The sequence below is a fragment of the Macaca nemestrina genome, chromosome 7 (genome assembly GCF_043159975.1).
Source record: "Macaca nemestrina isolate mMacNem1 chromosome 7, mMacNem.hap1, whole genome shotgun sequence".
Classification (NCBI taxonomy): Eukaryota; Metazoa; Chordata; class Mammalia; order Primates; family Cercopithecidae; genus Macaca; species Macaca nemestrina.
Genome location: NC_092131.1, coordinates 119,492,995 through 119,514,056, shown reverse-complemented (window position 1 = coordinate 119,514,056; position 21,062 = coordinate 119,492,995). Strand labels below are relative to the sequence as shown.

The 21,062-nt window shown below is 40.4% G+C and overlaps 1 protein-coding gene and 1 long non-coding RNA gene across 2 annotated transcripts in view; one reads left to right on the top strand and one right to left on the bottom strand.

Moving 5' to 3' along the window:
• The window catches only part of LOC105493089 (transmembrane channel like 3), a 41,706-nt gene extending 32,696 nt beyond the window's left edge, over positions 1-9,010 (bottom strand). The window contains exons 1-4 of the mRNA XM_024796377.2: positions 8,858-9,010; positions 7,867-8,107; positions 6,489-6,635; positions 2,190-2,265 (exon numbers count right to left, since the gene is read on the bottom strand). Coding sequence (XP_024652145.2) covers positions 2,190-2,265; positions 6,489-6,635; positions 7,867-8,107; positions 8,858-8,909 — 516 coding nt within the window. The 5' untranslated portion in view covers positions 8,910-9,010. The remainder of the gene's footprint in view (positions 1-2,189; positions 2,266-6,488; positions 6,636-7,866; positions 8,108-8,857) is intronic.
• Positions 1-21,062, top strand: part of LOC139364403 (uncharacterized) — a 115,299-nt gene that overhangs the window by 40,618 nt on the left and 53,619 nt on the right. Inside the window, exon 6 of the long non-coding RNA XR_011626259.1 lies at positions 14,163-14,208. This is a non-coding gene — a long non-coding RNA (uncharacterized lncRNA). The remainder of the gene's footprint in view (positions 1-14,162; positions 14,209-21,062) is intronic.

The following is a 21,062-nucleotide window of genomic DNA, read 5'->3' as shown; positions in this document are numbered from 1 at the left end:
CTAACAATATGTATGACAGTTCACGAAAAGTATATTTATTCGTAGTACGTATTAAGCACCTAGGTTGTGTTTTCCTGTGAATGCAGATAGTGAGCATGACATGCAAGATGTCAGCTGGTATGGAGTTTGCATTCAGGTAGAGACAAGGCAGCCACAAGCAAATCCATGCCACAGTGGGACACGGTCTATTAGGACTGGGGGAGAAGGCCCTTTCAACAATTAGGGAAGGTCTAGCTGAGGAGGTCATACTTGAGCTGAGACTTGAATGAAAAGGAAAATTAAAAGTAAATGGGAAGAGTAGCTTTATAAAAGGGGAGAACAGCCAGTACAAGCTGTGGGTTAGCATGAGCTGAGCGTTTTACAGAAGAGGATGGAGGAGAGAGGAGCAAGATAAAAGTTTGGATTACCTTACTCAATGTAAAAACTCTGCTTCTAATAATTCAGCCCATTATCAAGTTATACCTTTAATTCATACTGAGTTTACTATTGCTAAAAGTCCCAATAGCTTTTCATTGTTATATATAATAGGTCATTTGAATTCATGTGAAATACTTTATTTCCTGTAGCATTTCAGCTTATTTAGAGAAAACAAAAGAGCTTGGTAGTTCATATGCCTACAAAAAGATAATTTATTTCATAAATTCCATCATAGTATGGCAGGAATAAGGAGTCATGTGTGATTTGGTCATAAAAACAGATTCAAATTTTAAAGAAGATTTTTGTGAAGAGTAAGAAGAAAGAATGACAAGATGTGTCCTTAGGGATTCTTTGATATTTTATAATTTTTCAAACATGTAAAATTTATGACCTGCTTTTATTTAAGCTATATTAAGAATATTTTTGTTTCAGAGAATCTAAAAAGAGTCTATCTGTCAGTTATTGTCTCTTAAGATAACAAACAAAAAATATAATAATCAACATTGATGCAGGTATTATGAGACTAATAATGGCAATATAAATCATCAAGGCTTTTAGAAAATAATCTTTAAATATTTATCAAAAGCCAAAAAATGGACCACAGTCTTTTCTATAGTGATTGCAATTCTGGCATTCACCCTAAGAAAAAAATTCAAAAAGACGGAGAAATCTATATGTGCAAAGATGTTCTTCGTAGGGCTATTAATAATAATGAAAAATTAGAAGCATTTTAAATATCCACCAGCAGTCAAATAACTAATTAAATTAATATACATTTATCTGATGGAATACCACAGAGTCATCAAAAACCATTAAATATAAAAACTATATAGCAACATGGAAAAAAATTATATAATGGTGCTATGTGAAAAAAGAAGCAAAATGTATATACACTACAATTACTATGGTATGAAAATAATACATTTATGCAATGACTGATGTGAAATTTCTAAAACGATATTATATTGAGGAGTAGAGGGTATAGAAGGAGAAGTTATTTTTCTTTGTTTTCTACAGATTTATGAAATGACTTTATAAACAGATAATTTTAATGTATACTTTTCCTTTAAGTAACTGAATGGGAAAAATAACAAACAAAAATCTTAACATTGTATTATAAAATGAGCATTGACATATACCTGCAACTTTCTCATTGTAAGAAATACAGCTGTATACAGGGACACAGTGAATCAAACCTACGAATATGGGTGGGATTAACTCAGGAAAGGTGCTAGATCACTTTTGCTATCCTTTCTCCTGATGAATTAGGCTTACCCAGTTTCACACAATTGGGAAGGGAAGGCATCTAGGACTAAAATTCAAGTCTTGGGAAATTCATACTTTTCAATTCTATTATCCTGATCTACAGCTGTGTTATAGACTGGCACTCGCAACCTGTGTATCATGGCAAGTGCGATGGCAAACACAACCTCCTGGCTCTGGAGACCACAGTGTTCACGTGTGTCTGTGTCTGTGTGTGTGCTTTTTTTCTTTTTTTTTTGGAGACGGAGTCTCGCTGTGTTGCCCAGGCTGGAGTGCAGTGGCACGATCTAGGCTCACTGCAAGCTCCGCCTCCCGGGTTCACGCCATTCTTCTGCCTCAGCCTGCCACCACACCCAGCTAATTTTTGTGATTTTAGTAGAGACAGGGTTTCACCGTGTTAGCCAGGATGGTCTCAATCTCCTGACCTCATGATCCACCTCCCTTGGCCTCCCAAAGTGCTGGGATTACAGGTGTGAGCCACTGCGCCCGGCTACATGTGTGTTCTTTACCTCTGCACCTGCTGCTTGGTAGCCTCGGGTCCTGGTCAGCCTCCCTTCGAACTTCAGTACAATGTCCTTCGCTCGTCTAAGAGAAGAAAAACCTGATGGTGAACACAATTTTATCATACTTACAATTTCTGCAAAATGTGTAAAAATGCAACAGGAATAGGTTGCCATCTTGTCCTGAAAAATGATACAGCACGAGATGCCGTGAGAGAATGGAGTTACACAAATACTTCATGGTCTAATTTTTGGTAATCAGAAAATGCCTTAAAATTTTTTTCTTTAATATTTAAATGGATGCATAATCGAAAATGATGAAATTATACCAAAATTAGCTACAACTGAATTTCTTAAAGGCCTTCACTGATTCTGGTGCTTGACTGGGGATTCTGAGCTTTGGAAATCCTGGTGGCAGACACCTGCATCTCGACCTCTCCACTTAGCAACTTTCCTCTTGCAGTCAATTGTTTAAAAGTGCAAATCAGACCTGGCTTCAGAGAATCTGCCTAAGTAAAGGTTGGTGTCCGATTAATGGGAGCAAAAAAGTCATGTCTACATAGACATGAACAATCTGATTCACCCCAAACAAACTTCTAACACACTAATTGATCACTGTATTGAATTAACCTGATATCTCTGCCTAAATATTCAGTCCTGAAAATGGACTAAATTCATTGGGATAGACAGTTAAATTCACACCTTAAATGAACAACAGGATTAGAAAATAAATGTTAGTGCCATGGACAGACTGAAGCCAAAGGCTCTTAGAGAGATGAATGTCACCGTCAAGGTAAGCTAATCATTTACCACCCCATGTAGAGATGCTCATTATCTGATGGTTGGACGCCCTCTGCTTGATTATGTTCAGTGTTGAAGAACTTAGTTCTTCTGAATTAGCCATTTTGCTAGTTTGACAGGTTTACTTGGGAGGGTGCTCTGGTCTGTGCATCACAGCAACCCCCAATAACACCCAGTGGTCTGAGTCCTTCCTTGGAAAACACAGGGTACAAGCCAATTCCTTTATCCACAGACAGGATGATCTCTCCAAAACATTACCTAACCAGAGTTCTTGGTTTTGGATCTCTCTTCCTACCATTGCAACATCTTCATCTTAATAGCCCAGCCAATGCATTGACTTCATTCTGGCCAGAACCAAAATGTAGGTCAGGAGCAAGGTTGACGTCCCATGACTACCATGTTGGGGTCATCTTAATAGAGCTGTCTGCTGCAAGTATTTAAAAAGTAAAAGCCTATCAAAGTCAAGTAACAATTCATTTTATATCTTATTTTTTATTTTTTCTGAAAACATTTAAACATTTTATACACATCTATTTTGGGTCAAGCATAGTAGAATACAGAGTTGCCTAAAACAGAGTTTCAGTCAGGTGGGGTGGTTCACACCTGCAATCTCAGCACTTTGGGGGGCTGAGGTGAGAGGATTACTTGAGCCTAGGAGTTCAAGACCATCCTGGGCAACACAGTGAGATCCCATCTCTACAAAAATATAAAAAAATTAGCTGAGTGTGGTGGCACATGCCTGTAGTCCCAGCTGCTTGGAAGGCCATGGTGGGAAGATCACTTGAGCCCAGGAGTTTGAGGCTGTGGTGAGCTGTGATCCAGCCACTGCACTCCAGCCTGGGTGAGAGTGACATCCTGTTTCAAAACAAACAACAACAAAAAACCAGAGTCTCTGCCCTGGAAGAGTTCACTACCTAATAGGGATGACAGAGATCTTCAAAGACAATGACTGAGGGAGAGTGGGTGTGACAAGAGCTATAACAGAGGGGTGATCGGGTGTGGAGGTAGCAGGGAGGGGCAGCCCAAACCAAGGCCCAGTCATAGACCTATGCTGATTTCATAGGAACTGACCACTTGCTTCCCTACAGGGGAAACAAGCATGTCCTGTATCCTCTTAGACAGGTGGCTCTTGCTCCAGACTCAGGGTTAGCTCATTCTGTTTTCATCTGCATCCCGCTACGCTCCCTTGATTCCCAAGCAGACAGGGTTCGGTGCTTTTTTGCACTTTCCACAAAAGCACTGTGATAAGCCTCAGCAAGTCCAATGAGGGAAGTGTTGCTCCAGTAGTTTCTCAAGGTGATGGAGAGGAGATATGTGTGGCAAGGAGATAGCGGAGGTGCTCAGAGGGCCAGCTGCACCCTGAGACCCTGGCTGCTGGCTGAACACATGGCCGGTGTCAGCCATCTTGGGGCTCTGGATGTGTCACATGGGCCAAGCAACATGGCAGAAGGCCTGGCTTATTCTTTGGTTTCTGAAGTGCCTTGACAGAAAAGTTACCATTTGTTCTGCTCTGCCCTCAAAGTTAAAGAGACTTAACCACCTATTATTCAGATAACAATTGATCATCATCATTTTGGAATGATTTAGCAAAATTCTAATAGAACCTATGTCATTTTTTTTTTTTTTTTTTTGAGACAGAGTCTCACTCTGTCACCCAGGCTGGAGTGCAGTGGCACAATGTCGGCTCACTGCAACCTCTGCCTCCCGGGTTCAAGCAATTCTCCTGCCTCAGCCTCCCGAGTAGCTGGGACTACAGGTGCCCACCACCACGCCTGACTAACTTTTGTATTTTTAGTGGAGACAGGGTTTCACCATATTGGCCAGACTGGTCTCAATCTCCTGACCTTGTGATCCGCCTGCCTCAGCCTCCCACAGTTCTGGGATTACAGGCGTGAGCCACCGCACCCGGCCAAGAACCTATATCTTTTCTTTTTAAAGAGTAATTGCTCCAATGATTACTTTGGTGAAATTACTATGTTTCAATACAAGAAAACACTGGACTTGGAATCAGAAATTCTAGATTTAAAGCTTAATTCTAGCACTCAGAAACTGTGTAGCTTGGGTTAGTCTCTTAACATCTCTGAGTATCAACTTTGTTGTCTGAAAAATGGATATAATGCCATCCTTACTCAAAGAAATGGAAACAACAGCAGCTGATAACAGACATGAAAGGCACATGAAGGAGAATTAATTGGAACCTTCTGAGGACCAAAACTACGGATGACTTTAGCTATCTTTCACAGTCACCTGAAGAGCAGTCTGGTCAGAATGGAAGAACATCACCTGGAATGCAAATCTAAGGAAGAAATGATTTGATGGGAAAGAAATGCAAGCCTAATACATGGTTGATATGGAGGTAAAGAGATATCTGCTTGGCATCTAGAAAAGAGCAATGAAGATGAAGATAGGGCAGTGATTCTGTCTACACAGCAGGTGTCTGATGATCAGGCGTAGTGTCTGCTTTGCCAGGAAGCTCCACAGCACAGGTCACAGTAGCTCAGTGGTACAGGCCATGAAAGCTACTCTGCTAACTCCCTTTGCTGTGACCCCAGGCATCAGAATCACTATTCCTTACTCACTCTTAGTGAGTGACTGTTATATACCAGATACAATGCTAAGCACTCACAGAGTTCATTCCATGTATTCCTTCAACAAACTGCTATCAGTGGATCTCAAACTTGAATGTGCAAAAGTATCAACCTAAATGCATGTTAAAAATACAAGGACCCTCTCCCATGGTTTGATTCAATAGGTCTGAGAGCAATCAGGGATTTTGAGTTTTTAACAACACCCGGAGAGCTTAGTGGTTGACATTTTTGGAAATGGACTGCAGGAAGTTAATGGCTGTTCCTCACCATCGCCTCAACTTTAAAAAAGAAAAGAACTGGTATTCGGAGACATTAAGAAAATTAATGTCACGTAGATAGAAATTGGTAAAGGTAGTATTTGAATCAGGGAATCTGTTTTTAAATCTTTAGCACTTTATTGTATAGACAGACTGTTTAATATGACTCTAAGTATCATAATAATCTGGCTTCCTATAAAGGTTTTTTTTTTTTTCAATTATTTTTTTACTCAGAGGGTGGTAATAGCCAAGCAGCTAAAATGAGTATCTCTTTTCATATTGGCTTACTGCTCTGTCTCTAGTGAGCGAGACGAGCTTGGAGAGAATATTAAAATCTAGTGTTTAGAAAGGAGGCAGAAGATAAAAGACTCTCCACCAACACACACACACACAACACAGACACACAACTCTTTATACTCTCTCTTTCTCTGCGTCTCTCTGTCTTTCTGTCTGTCACACACAAACACACATGCACACACAGAGGAACTGGCTTCTGGACCAGCTAGACCTCTCAGATACCTTTGTGACTTTGCTAAGTCAGGTCAAGAGTGACTGAGCCACCTCTCTCACCTGAGTCTTTATCCTCGTTCCCATGGGCAGGGCAAAGTGGTTTATCGGAAAGCATACTTGTAATGATCAATAATGGCCATTGAGGCCCTTACCTCAATGCCCTCAGCTTCTGTCCCATAGTCCAGGGTCTGCAGCGAATGTTTGCCATGAGATCTTTCTGGAACTGTATATTCTGGAAGATTTGTTCCGGATCATTGCTGTCCCCTGTTTCATCAGCACTAAAGCTGTCATCCAAGTTGCTGAATGATCAGGGCATTAAGGAGGAAATCTGATTAGAAGAATTGTTTCCAGCAAAGATCATCTTGCCCTGGGCACAAGTTCAGGTCATCTGTATGAAATGTGTATGTGTTTGTGCATGATTGTGTGTGTTTGTGTAAAGGGAGGGACCCAAAGAGACAGATAATTTGGTAGTGTCAGTAGCCTGTTGAAACATTTATTGGATTCAATTACTTCCACTGGGTCATTAGAAGATAATGATTTCTCAGGGTGCATGATATTATCAGAAAACACAAGATGAGACAAGAGGGTACTTATGTACTCTTGGATTCCTGAGTAGCAGCAATTCGGGTAGACAAAATAATTTCTTTTTCAGGCTCATTGAAATAATCAGCTAATTTTAGAGGCAGGACTCCTGTTCCCCAATTCTAAAGGTAACATAAAATACAATCAAAACTTCTGCCACTCAGAAACCCCTCTTCACCCTTTCCAGTCAATTCATTTTAAACCTGAGATAACCAAGGCAGAACCAGAATCTTTCTACCAGCGAAAGATTAGCTAAATAAATTTACATGGGCGAGATATTTCAGGGACATAGATACTCTCAAGAGGAACAATTTTCCAACATGTAGCAACATTTACTCCCAGTTACACTTAATATGCTTTATCCTAATGCAACTTTTTGAGAGGAGTTAAGAGTATTCATCTATGACTATTAGAAATAAAAGATTTCCTTTGTCATTTTCTAATTCATATTGTTTTTACCCATTAAGAGGAGAATTTTTTTTCAATTTCGTCAAATTAAAGGGCAGCTGTACTAGACCTTTATAAATATTTAACAAATTCGAATAGCACTCTCATCCACTTCTAACTAGCCTGAAGGCTTTTCCAATAAACACTTTATTTATCATGATAGACATATTATCCACTCTCTCTTGACGTTGCTGATTGAGTGAACATAGAGAAAACAGGGAAACATATCTGTGGGTTTGGCCAGCCATAAAGCCAGGTTGGGATGCAAGCTTTCGGATTCTGACCTCCTGGTCAAGAAGCAGCCAGAAGAACCATTTCCCTCCATGCCCATTGCTGAGGTTGCCATCCTAGTTGTACCACAACCTGAAGAAGTGAGATTCTGAGTTCATTCTGAAGGACAACTGAGCAGGACAGGGACTTTTTCCCTGGCTCTGGTGACCCATGCATTCCTTCCTCACACACCTGACTCCTCTGCCCAGCTGATGAATGGGGCTAGCTCACCTGAGCAGCAGAGATTCCTGGTAGAGGTAGCACTGACTGGCATTTCTCCGGATGCCTCTATAGCGCTGGGATGCCTTTGAGGTTTTCATGGGAGTCAACAGACTGCTAACGATCAGAAGCTGGCCAGAGAGCTGGGAAGTTAGCAGGCAAGGGTCTGTTCTGAGGTTTCTGAACAGAAGCAGCGGAGTTTCCTCTGCCCGCCGGTTCTCAGGAACAAGACTGTGTGCTTGCAGCTGGTGCTCTGAGTAGGGAAGAATCCAGGAGGCCAGTCATGCATATGCAATGTTAAGGTGGCTGTAGCTGCACAGATTGGCTGGAGTCTAGACAGCCAAAGGTTTGACCTGGTGATCTACAGATCGCTTGGTGCGGCACAAATGATCACATCCGTTAACCCCTTATGCCCTGACAATCCTGGATGGTTTGCAAAACACTTTACATCTTTGACCATGGCTGCTGTTCACAAAACACTGAGGGAGTACAAAAGGCAAGGCTTAATTTCCCCAGTTTTTTACTCTCATCGAAGAGGCTTAGAGACAGTAAGGACCTTGCTTGTGTTCACAGTGGAGTTGAAGAGAGGCACAGCCATCACATTTTATTTTTTTCTTATTTAGTTTTTTCTCAACATAGTTTCTATTTTGAAAAAAGTCAAACCCTGAGAAATGCTGATGGAACAATACCAGGAATATCTGTACACTCTTAACCTAGATTTGCCAACTGCCACATTTTGCCACAATTGCTTTATTTCTGTTTCTATCCTTCCCCCACCACACACCATTTGAAAGTAGATTGCAGAAATAATAACACATCAACCCCAAGTACTTTCAGCATGATATTCATAATAATCAAATTAACGTCTTAACACATTTTACTTTTACCATACATGGTCATATTAATCAGCACGATAACTCTGAGACTGAGACTAAAAGAAATGAAAAGACTTCCTATAGCATTTGGTAAGAAGGGAAGACTTTGATAGAGATTAGACTCTCACCTCGATATTCTGAAAATAGGTTGCCAGCTGTAAAATGGGATGAGTAGCTCATCCTAGTCCTTCAGCAAAGGTCAGCAGCTTCTCCTCTCCTTCCCCAGCCATCAGCAGAATAGAGCCCGGTTCCTTTGTCACCTGCAGACTCTCACTGTTAGCCATGTGTTGGGATTCTCTGCCAAGAACCTCTTTCCCAAATCTAAGACTTGACCAGTTTCACAGTGTAAACCTCTATTTGCTACGTAACAAAAGAAATGGTTTGACTACAGTGAGGTTAATTACACCTTTGTATTAACTGAATGGGAAGGTGCAGGACTGGAATAGACGTGACCCTTTCTATGTAACATTACCTACTGCACACTCAAGACTCAATAAATGGGTGAATAAATAACTGAAGTGGACACCAGACAACAGAGCAGAAAGAAAATCCATCAGCAAGTTCAGATGTGGGGCTTTGGAGAGAAACTTCATTCATTTGTCCATTCAATCCTCTACTAATTCATTAGCAAATAATTGGAAAGCTCTTACCACACACTAAATTGGCAAATGTAAGCAAGAGCCCTAGCGCAGGGGTCCAGGGACCATCAGGCAAGTGTTCAGACCTAGGGTTGAAAGCATGGGAACGAAGTGGAAGGCTGAGTGCCAGAGCTGGCCTTGGGTCAGAGATGGATCCGGGGCCTCTGGGACCAGGTCATCTGTCTGCCAATTTGCTTGAGGCCATTTGGCCTGATGCTCTATCTGGTAACATTAGATAAAATGTGTGCTTATCAAATGGAGAAATGGTTTATATGGATTACTGCTAGCCCCACTGGGATTTTTTGCATTCTTTCAGAGATCTTTACTTATCTCAATCATTCCTGAACATTTCAAAGATTTTTTTCATCCTACTTTTTCCAAAGGCCCCCTGCCTTATTTTGAAATATTTACTCAAAAATTTAAAATATTTTATATTAATCTCATTCAATTAAGTATTTTGAGCATTTTTGTTTCCTTTTGATGTTATATATACATGCATATTGCAGGGGGAGGTAAGGAAAGGTAGTAGCAAATTTTTCAGTACACAGGGATTCATTAAAACAAATTAGAGCAAAATCAATCTTTTTAAAATTTCATATTCATTCAGGTAATTCTCTCTGGTACTATAGGCGAGATAAATAAATAAATAAATAATGAGATTCAGAAAATTAATTCAGAGATTAAGAATAGAGTTTATTCGAATACAGAACTTGAGGGTAGCCACCCGGGAACCACCAACTCCAAATAAATGGGATCAGCATTCCAAAGTGGAGAAGTTAAGGTTTTACTTATATAGGCAGAGACAGAAATTTTAGCCGGATTGCATTTTCTATATGAGACCAGTGCATATGTTTCTATATGACACCAGTACCTGTGGTTATAGATTACTGCATTCCAAGGAAGATGACTTTATTACTCTGTGAGAAGGGGTAGTGATCTGGGTAGAGGGGTCTCATCTCTGATGCCATTTGGCCTTTCTAATTATTTACAGGGAAGAAAAGGCAGAAGTTGCAGCTGTGTGCCACATGACTCAGGCTGCAAAGTCACATTCTTCTCAAGGCTTAGAATAATTTCAAGTTCCAACAGCATTAAGTTTAAATTAATTTTAATAATTAAGTAATTTATTAGCGGGGCGCGGTGGTTCATGCCTGTAATCCCAGCACTTTTGGAGGCTGAGGCAGGCAGATCACAAGGTCAGGAGATTGAGACCACTCTGGCTAACATGGTGAAACTCTGTCTCTACTAAAAATACAAAAATTAGCTGGACGCGGTGGTGTGTGCCTGTAATCCCAGCTACTCAGGAGGCTGAGGCAGAAGAATCACTTGAACCAGGGAGTCAGAGGTTACAGTGAGCTGAGATCTCACCACAGCACTCCAGCCTGGCAACAGAGTGAGACTCCATCTCAAATAAATAAATAAATAAATAAATAAATAAATAAATAAATAAAATAAAATAAAATAATTTATTGAACCTACATGAAGATAGGTTGAATAAAAGATATTTAACTCTATTTTTAGGATCCAAATCATAAATTAACTGAGATAACTAAATAAGAATTGCAGCTTTTGATATGAATCAATTGTCTTTGTTTTTTGCCTGATTTTAAGGAAATGTTGATTTCTAAACATTTTTATTATGAAGTTAATGCATAATCATCAAACAAAATGGAAACAATAGGAAAATTAGAAATAGCAAAAACCACCTAGAACAATATTGCTCAATGATATTAACTATTAATCTTTTCAGCTTTTTAGAAGTGCATGTTTTTCTTTATATTTATATATTTTGTGGCTGTGCTGTATATGTGTATTTCTCTTACCTTTTCCATTGATTTTATATTTAAAGCAATTTCCATGTTTTTAAAAAACTTTCTGTGGGCATATTTTACCAATAGGCTAATTAAGTAGTATATTCTGTCTAGGATGTGAAGCATTTAACACTGCCCCATTTCTCAAACACCCATTTTGTTCTCCCTAGTACCTTTTTTGTTTGTTTGTTTGTTCTGTTATTTTTTTGAGACAGAGTCTCACTCTGTCACCCAGGCTGGAGTACAGTGGCACCATTTTGGCTCACTGCAAGCTCCACCTCCCAGGTTCAAGCGATTCCCCTGCCTCAGCCTCCCAAGTAGCTGGGGTTACAGGTGTGCACCACCACACCACACTAAAATTTTTTTTAGTACAGACGGGTTTTCACCATGTTGGCCAGGCTGGTCTCAAACTCCTGACCTCAGGTGATCCACCCACCTCGGTCTCCCAAAGTGCTGGGATTACTGGCGTGAACCCAGCTCCCGCCCACCTTTTTTTTTTTTTTTTGGCGATTGATATTTTCTGCTTTTTGCATCATTTCTATAGAATTAGTTTTTCAGAAGTGAAATTACTAGATCAAAAAGAATATTATCTAAGAAAATTCAATGTTGTCAAATGAATGTTGCTCCCCTTACATTTATATTGATTTAGTGTGCTTTTATTATTATTGGTAAAATGAGTTTTTAATCAAACGTTCACATTTGTCTATGGTCTGTTTACGGTTTCCTTGGTCTGGTTTTTACAAACTCCCTCTAAGCACCCCCCACATGTGGGCAGTGTGTTCAAGGCGAGGCTGTGATTGCAGCCTCTCATTCTCCAGCAGGAGGGACTTGGATGCCCCTCCCCATTTCCTCTCCAGACTGCTGCTCCTCTGGATGCTGAAGGGGCCAGGCAGAAAGAGAACATAGAGAGGATGTTGCTTTCTGAATGCAAGGAGATTAATTACTCCACATGCATTGACTTCCTCTGACAATTTGATTAAAGGTTTTAGATGTGCTGGATATGTTTAAGTTAAGCCAGAATTTGTATGTAGATAAAATGACTAAAAATCCAAAAATCAAAAGGTTCCAAATAGTGTCAAAATGGGCTAAAATTATCATTTCCTAGACCCACTGCTTACAGGATCCGTAGGGTGAGAGAAAGAAGATACTGAGGGAGATAGAGATAGCAAGTGAAGGCCTAATTGTATAACATATGAATCTCATTCGGTTCTAAAAACAAAACAAAACAACAATAAAATTGAGTTATAAATCCCAGAAGGTTTCATCAGAAGTGATCCAATGGCTTAGCTTACAGGGACAAAAACATTTATTTCCTACGTCATCAATTAAAGAGTTGTTTTCCTGCTAAGTGAATTCTATTCTGAGAAATTAATATCCCTGGCCACATCCTAAAATTTATGTGTGAGTCCAGTGTGTTCCATCAGCAAAGCCAAGGTCTCTTATCTTAGTTATCAAATTTTTAGCTCTGGATTTTGCAAGACAACCTTTCCCATTTCTGGGATATATTTACACGTCTGTTACATTGTTTTAGCAACTCCAAAAGCTTTTGCTTGAAGTTTAGAAATATGTTTTGGGTTTGCAGAATATTTTTTAGGGAAGATTCTCAAGAAGAGATTGTTTTCAATTATCTGAGTAACAGCTGAATTTGTTGAAGCAGGAGAACCATTTTTAGTTTTATTTTTGGATTCCACATGAAATCATTACTGGCAAATAAGTTTGAAACTGTGCAGACCCTCTGAGATTTCCCTTTGGGTCCTGTGATACTCTGTAACTCTGTTACACTTTTAGAAAGTAGTCTGAGATTCATAGATGGGTTGGTGGGGGTGGGGGGTGTTGTCCTTTGCTACACGGCCCCTTGAGTTAAGTGAAGATAGACTGTCATCACTACAATAGAATCCTTTAAAAAGAGGAACGGATCATCAGATAGGTTGCAGTTGGGATACAATTATAATGCTGCCCTGTCCCATCAGCTGTTAAGCTTCCTCAAGGAATGAGATTCCTTTTCATATATGAGTATATCTAAACACATAATCTGTCCTAGGAGAAAGAAAAAATTGAAGTTTCTAAAAAACGGGGGTAAAGGAAAGCTGCTGAATTCCTTGTCAATCAACTATTTAGGAATTGGCTGAGAGTTTCCTTGAATGATTTTTAGACCGTTTGTATTTTCCCAAGTATTTGGGGAATATTAGAAAGCATAGCCAACGTCTCTCAGGAGGGATGATCTCCTCCTCTCAGCATTTCTTCACGTCCTTATAGAAATGCTATGTCTCCATCAGCAGATGGAAGCCAAACAGCATCTGGGATCAGCTGAGACAACAGAACAGAGCAGATTCCAGACAAAACAGTATTTACGATATGTTGATCTACTACAAAAATACGAAGTTTATCATGTTTTGCTTTGCTCTTGATGTGATATTTTAAAACCCCTTCTTTTAGAAAATTATCTTCATCTTCTCCTCACATGTCTTTTCATCTTATGTTTTCATTTTAAAATAATTAATGGTCAAATAGCGATTGAGGTATACAATGTGATGATTTTATATATGTATACGTTTTGTAATGATTACCACAATCAAATTAATTAACATGTATTTTTGACATATCTTTTCATTTCTTGTTTTGTAAAGATCTTTCAAAATCCTTTGCCTTCACGTGCAAACCAATTTAATTCCCCAAGGCAAGGTCTTTTAAAAATTAAGCTACTCCTGCCCTCTTTTTTCGCTTTTAGTACTTTGCCTTTTTTTAAAAATAATATTTTCATAGGTCTAATTGACACTGCATTTCTGCCTCTACATTTGATGATTTTTGAAGAAGGAGAGTTCTGTTGTGGCATGTGTATATCCAGAAATAGTCTTCATGCATAAATTATATTCCCACCTTAAATCTCATCGTATATATGAATGCCATGATGATCTTTACAAATCATCTGGGATTTTATATTACTCATAATTTTGTATTACTCATAATTTTATATTGCTTGTTTAGAGATTTAAAAGCCTGACGAAGGAACAGCTGAAACCAGAGAAACAGCAGGTGAAAGTAAATTTATTTATTTTTTCTTCCTTTTGCCAACATTCTGCATCACCTCTTGTTTCCAGCCTCACTTTCATTCCAGCAGCTTCTAGGGTATGGCTGTGGCTGTCTGGCTTCCCTTCTATTGATACCTCTGGCAGCCTTTGAGGGATGAGGGGGCTTGGGGGTTTCCACTGCAAACATGAGGGAGTAGGTTGAGTGCTTCTTTGTTGAGGTGAGCTTCCCTCATGGGGTTGAACCCTGTATATCAGAAAGAAGCCCAACCACCCTTTTGCTATTTCATAGTGACACATTGCATTGAATCTCCTGGAGCAGACATAAACGAATGTTGTGGCTCTGGAGTGGTAAAAGAGATTGTAAATAAACAGTCTTCGTATCTCCTGGGGGTGCTTTTTACTGGGCTAACATAGCTAAGCTGGAAATGTGTTTTCCAATATTCCGTTCTCTGTGTGGTACTGGTCACAAAGAGACTTGTGTGTGTAAATCTTGGAAGGTGGAAGAGAAGGAGCTGCCATTTTGTGTGCTCTGAGGTGGATAAAGGGCACCAGATGCTGTGGCAGCTCACACAGGTCTGTCATTTGCTAGCCTTGCTTTGCGGGTGGGGCTGTATCCTGAGCCTTGTACAACTTCAGCTCCCACTGGATCTCTTCCTTCAGCTCCTCTGAGCCCTGGGCCAGATGTGTGTTCAGCTCCATGGTGAAAGCCACCAACTTTTCCAGTAGGTCATCTGCATCTTTTGGGTTAGAGGTGGTAAGAAAGAGAGGTGGGCTCTATTTCATCCTTTTGAGGGGAAATGGGAAAATACCTTTTGTCCTCTATTTCCTCAATTTCACACCCAATCCTTCCTAACTCCCAGTCCAGGCGACATAGAACAAATTCAGCCCAGTATCAGATACAAAACCAATACTTTACAGAGATTTCACAACCAGTCTCACCATTGTGCAGATCCTAATCCCTGTTATAAATTCTATATATTGGTTCTGTTTCTCCAATTGAACCCTGACTGAAAAAGCTCTTCATGGCTACTCTTGCCTGCAAATTTTATCTCTTGAATTCGTAGATGGTTATACTGCTCTGCCAAGACTGTTTGACTTCCTGAACAGAAAGCGTAAATGGTAAAGTGTGGATTGTGATTCAATCATTGATGACCTACTGCAGTTGGTAGTTTGGTCTGTCTGAATTGCATCTTAGAGAAGCTCATTGAAATGTCTTATATAATGACATACTTCCTTTTCTCCAGTGTTATTTAGTGTTCCCTTATTTTTATGGCCCTTGACCTTAGCCTTTTATTTAAAGCTACTGAGGGGATTAGATTACTGTTGCCGTATTTCTTGGGATTATGCTAATCCAGGTTTTCATTTTACCATGTCAATCTCTACTTACATTTTTTTAACTCTTCCGGTTTCCTTTATAAAGTCACTATCTCTTCTTATTCTCTTAATCTGCATCTCTTATTTCAGAGACAATAATTTCATTTTATTTCACTGAGTGAGAGAAGCAAACATCTAAAATTTACATTTTGCTTTCTGTAGAAAGTTCCTTTCTAATATCTGCATTTTTCTCCACCTCTAGCATTTTCTGAAGAATGCTGCAGAATTTCTGTGTTTGCGCCCCCATCCTGTGGGTGAGTGTTGTCTGGCTTCCCTTGCTATTCCCAAGAATGCTGTGGAACTTTACCTTTCATATGCTTACTGGTGGAGGCTGCTGCATGATTACTTTGTAGGCTAAGGGAGTGGAGAAAAAGGTGAGGCTGGGAGCACTCTAAAAAGAAGAATTAGCTGTTTCTTCTGTTGACTCCTTCCTCCTTATACAGGATGACAGTTCTCTTCTTGTATTCCTTTATTTCTGGTGTGTTGTTTGTGTGTTTGTTTTTTGTTTATTTTGACACAAAGTCTTGCTCTGTTGTCCAGGCTGGAGTGCAGTGGTGCCATCCTGGCTCACTGCAACTGCCTCCTCCGGGGTTCAAGCGATTCTCCTGCCTCAGCCTCCAGAGTAGCTGGGAATACAGGTGTGCACCACAACACCCGAATAATTTTGTATTTTTAGTACAGCCGGATTTTCACCATGTTGGCCAGACTGGTCTCAAACTGGCCCTTAAATGATCTGCCCATCTCAGCCTCCCAAAGTGCTGGGATTACAGGCGTGAGCAACTGCGCCGGTCACTTCTTGTATTCCTTTGTTCAGCATGGCCTCTTCCTCAGGTCTTCGATGTGGCTTAGTGTCCCTCTCAAGAACTTTTCCACGACAAGGACAGGATCTCACCACAGCAGAGAGAATCAGAATCAGTGAAAAACACCCATGCCTGGAGACTTCTTGTTTAGAACGGCCACTCTTGTTTTGATTCCTCAATCTAATTCTGAACTTTTTTTCTTTATTGTGGCAAAGTACACATAACACAAACTTACATGCTACAGTTTTTAAGTGTCCAGTTCAGTGGCATTAAGAACATGCACATTGTTTGGCAATCATCACCAGTATTCATATTCAGGACCTTATTCATCTTCCTAAATGGAGGCCCCCATACCCACTCAACAACAAGACCTCATTTTCCCCTGCCCCTCCAGTCCCTGACAGCTGCCATTCTTTCTGTCTCTATGAAGCTGATTACTCTAGGTACCTATGAGGGTGGAGTTATACAGTATTTGTTTTTGTGACTGGCTGATTTCACTCAGCATAATGTCTTTGAGGTCCATTCATGTTGTGGCATGGGTCAGAAATTCCTTCCTTTTTAAGGCTGAATACTATCTCACTGTAGGCATATTCCACATTTTGTTTATCATTTAAATGTTTTTAAGCTATAGCAAGAAAAGGCATGGAACAATAAATGGTCCCTATCTCTCCCACAGTCCATCTTCATGTCTAGCCCATGCACCTCTGAAATGGTAGTGTTGGTAGGGCTCTAGATACTTCCTGTTAAATGGGCTGCAAATTCTCTGTAGATGAGGGTTCTGACTGAGGGAACTTTCTTTAATCTCCTTCCATTTCACCAAGTCTCCTGGAAACTTCTTGAAACATGATATGGTTTGGCTGTGTCCCCATCCAAATCTCATCTTGAACTGTAGCTCCCATAATTCCCATGTGTTGCGGGAGGGACCTTTTGGGAGATAATGGAATCCTGGGGGCAGTTTCCCCCATACTGTTCTTGTGCTAGTGAATAAGTCTCATGAGATCTGATGGTTTTATAAGGGGAAACCCCTTTCACTTGGCTCTCATTCTGTCTTGTCTGCCACCATGTAAAATGTGCCTTTTGTCTTCCACCATGATTGTGAGGCCTCCCCAGTCACATTGAACTGTCAGTCCATTAAACCTCTTTTTCTTTTTCTTTCTTTCTTTTTTTTTTTTTGGACAGAGTTTGGCTCTTGTTGCCCAGGCTGGAGTGCAGTGGCATGATCTTGGCTCACTGCAACCTCCGCCTCCCGGGTTCAAGTTATTCTCCTGCCTCAGCCTCCCAAGTAACTGGGACTACAGGTGCCTGCCACCACACCCAGCTAATTTTTTGTATTTTTAGTAGGGACAGGGTTTTTCCATGTTGGGCAGGCTGGTCTCAAATTCTGACCTCAGGTGATCTGCCCGCCTCGGTCTCCCAAAGTGCTGGGATTACAGGTGTGAGCCACTGCACCCGGCCCTGTTTCTTTATAAATTACCCAGTCTTGGGTATGTCTTTATCAGCAGCATGAGAACAGACTAATACAAAGCATTAATACAAAGAACTTAATACAAAGCATTTAGTAAGTTCAGGCTCTTTTTTTCTAGTTTCTAGAATTGGTGCAGATTTGCCCCTAATCATTTAAAAATAATAAATGTAATATTCTCCATTTCTGGTGGGTGGAATTCCCATATCCACACCACTTTCTTTCCCCTTCCTCTCTCTGCTTGTGAGGGCCTCCGAGTTTATTCTTTCACTCATTCATTACATAAATACTTACTAAGTACCTGTGCTGTGTTGTGTTATAGCATTAAATCATATGCTACAACATTTTCACCAGACAAGGTCTATGGGTTTTGGAAAAATGCTAGGCAGTTTCGCTGAATCCCAAGCAGGCTTGTTCAGGCTTATTTAGATAAAATGGGTCTGACCTGGAGAGTCAGTATTTATGGTGTGATGCACTTGAGTAGATCTTATTAGCATCTACTAATGAGATTTGAATATTAGCATGCTAATGTTTAAATTCAGAGACTATTCTGTGTCATTGAGATAGGCAGAAGAATGATCCCCCCAAATCCATCTACATCTTAACCCATGAAACCTCTGCATATTTCCTGATATAGCAAAAAGGGAGGGAGGTCCTTGCAGATGTGATTAAGTATTCTGAGATAGGGAGATTATCCTAGATTATCTGGGTAGGCACTACAGGTAATCACGTGTACCTTATAAGAGGGATGAAGGAGGAGATTTTACTGCATACAGAGGAGAAGGTGATGTGAAGATGGAGCAGAGAGAGACCTGAAAATGCTGGCGTTGAAGACTGCAGGGATGCAGCCACAAGCCAAGGAGTGCCTGCTCTCACCAGAAGCTGAAAGAGGCAAGGAATGTCTTCTTCTTCCATAGAACCTACAGAGGGAGTGCCCCGACAACACCTTTATTTGGGCCCAGTGATACTATCAAACTTCAGACTTCTGGCCTTCAAAACTCCTAGAAAACAAATTTCTGTCATTTTAAACTACTACGTTTATGGTGATTTGTTACAGCAGCCACAGGAAACTAATCCAGCCACTTTATGTCCAAAACGAGGTTAATAAGAGGGAACCTGTAAGCGCATGCTTGTTCCAAGCTTACTAGAGATGCTGCATCCTTCCTGTTGTCTCTGTGGGTTTGCTTCCTAAGATTCCAATCAACCCTTGCACCCGGTGATCAACTTTCCAACTGTCTTTCAGAAAAGGATTAACTTCTGGTTTTTAACTAAATCATTTCCAGCAAACCATATTCTTGTGAAAGCTTACTGTTCATTTCTGTAGGCATGAAGGGAGGTAGGGCTAGTAAGTCTCAGCCCCTTCTCTGCAAGCATGCTTTAAACAGCAGTGACAGACATGGCATGGTCCACCTTCTAGTCCTTAGATATAAAGCCAAGATAAACAAGTTTAATTGATTACCTGGGGTCAAATTCCTTTTTGTGCTCCAGGTACTGAGGAGAAGGCATTGTATATGGGACACTGGAAGAGGTGTGGGACTGTGTGAAGCTGGCTGTCGGGCATGGTCCACCTTCTAGTCCTTAGATATAAAGCCAAGATAAACAAGTTTGATTGATACCCTGGGGTCAAATTCCTTTTTGTGCTCCAGGTACTGAGGAGAAGGCAGTGTATATGGGACACCAGAAGCGGTGTGGGACTGTATGAAACCAGCTGTCGGGGGCCTGTGAGAGAAGGGAGATGAGAATGTGATTGGTTTTGAAATGATCTAAAATAGAAACTTCACAGATGGCCTCTGAGAAATTGAGACTCCATTCTGTAGAAAGGCACAGAGTCATAGAATTGTAGTGCTAGAAAGGCTCTAGTCACCTGACTCAATCCCCTATTCTACAAAAGACAGGTCAGAGACCTCAAGAGATGCAACTCTCCAAGGCTGTCCAACCCATATGTAGAAAAGCTAGGACTTTTTGAAGTGTTTCTGTGAGAATGAAAATAAATACCTGTAGAAAGCTCAGAATAGTGTTTGATGTAATAAGTGTTCAAAATGTTTGATTGTGATTGGTTTATTTAAAACATTGGGCCACCCAAATTTCCAACATCAAAAGTGAAGTAACAAGAATGCTAATGAAATATAACCTTTTACCTAAAATAATGCAGTCATCAGAGTCTGTGTGTTCCATCTGCCTCTGTGACTACTACCCAGTTCAAGCCACCATCACACCTTGCCTGGACTGTCGCAGAGGACTCCTCATCATTATCCTGTTTCTTTTGACAACTTCCAAAGACTATTTCCCTCCCAGCTGCATCCCATTCTCCTCACAGCAGCCAGAGAGTTTTTTTTTTTTTTTTTTGTAAAAAATGTAAGTCAAATCAGGTGCCTTCCCTTCTAGAAACCTCCAGTGACTCCTTTTCTCAGTCAGAGTAAAAGCCACACCCTTACCCAGAGCTACACGGCCCAACAGGAGGGACCCCGTGCTGCACCCTGGAGCTCTTCTCCTGTAATTTGACTGTCTTGCTTACTCGCTCTGGCCACACTGGCCTCCTTGCTGTGCCCAAATACAGCAGGCCTGTGGCCTTGGGGGCTTTACATGTGTCTTTTGCCCTGGTTGGAATGTTTTTCCGTGTATGTTCAGTTACCTGCTCGCTTTCCTCCTTCAAGTCTCTTCTCAAATGTTGCCTTATTCAGAGGATCTTTTTGGCCCCCCTACCTACCAGAGCAAACCACCAGCCCTCGTTGGCTGCCTATCATGCTTCATTTTTGTTTATAGCATTTATCCCCACTGGATATTAAATATATACATATTTACACCTTGCTAGTCTATCTGTTCAGTACTATACTTTTACATGAAAGTAAAAAACAAACAAACAAAACACAGTTTACACATTATATCTTTCTTTTAAAAAAGCAGAACTTACTCTATTTGGGTGAATAAATGAAAACTGAGCCTATCACTTGTTCTGTGTCTCCTAAGAATCTAATTTATCAACCAAAATAATCTTCCTGGGGTGATACAATGAACACTATGCTGCACACATAAACACATTGCATCATCCCATGTAGATTCTTTTGGTTGATAAATTAGATTTTTAAGAGGCTTGGGGGTCAAATACTCCAGGCATCAAATGCGAGTTCTACTGCTTGCTAGCTAGGGTACTTTCACAGTGAAAGCTTTTACTGACTGTCCCTGAGTCATTATTTCCTTATCTGTAAAACAGAAATAACTTTG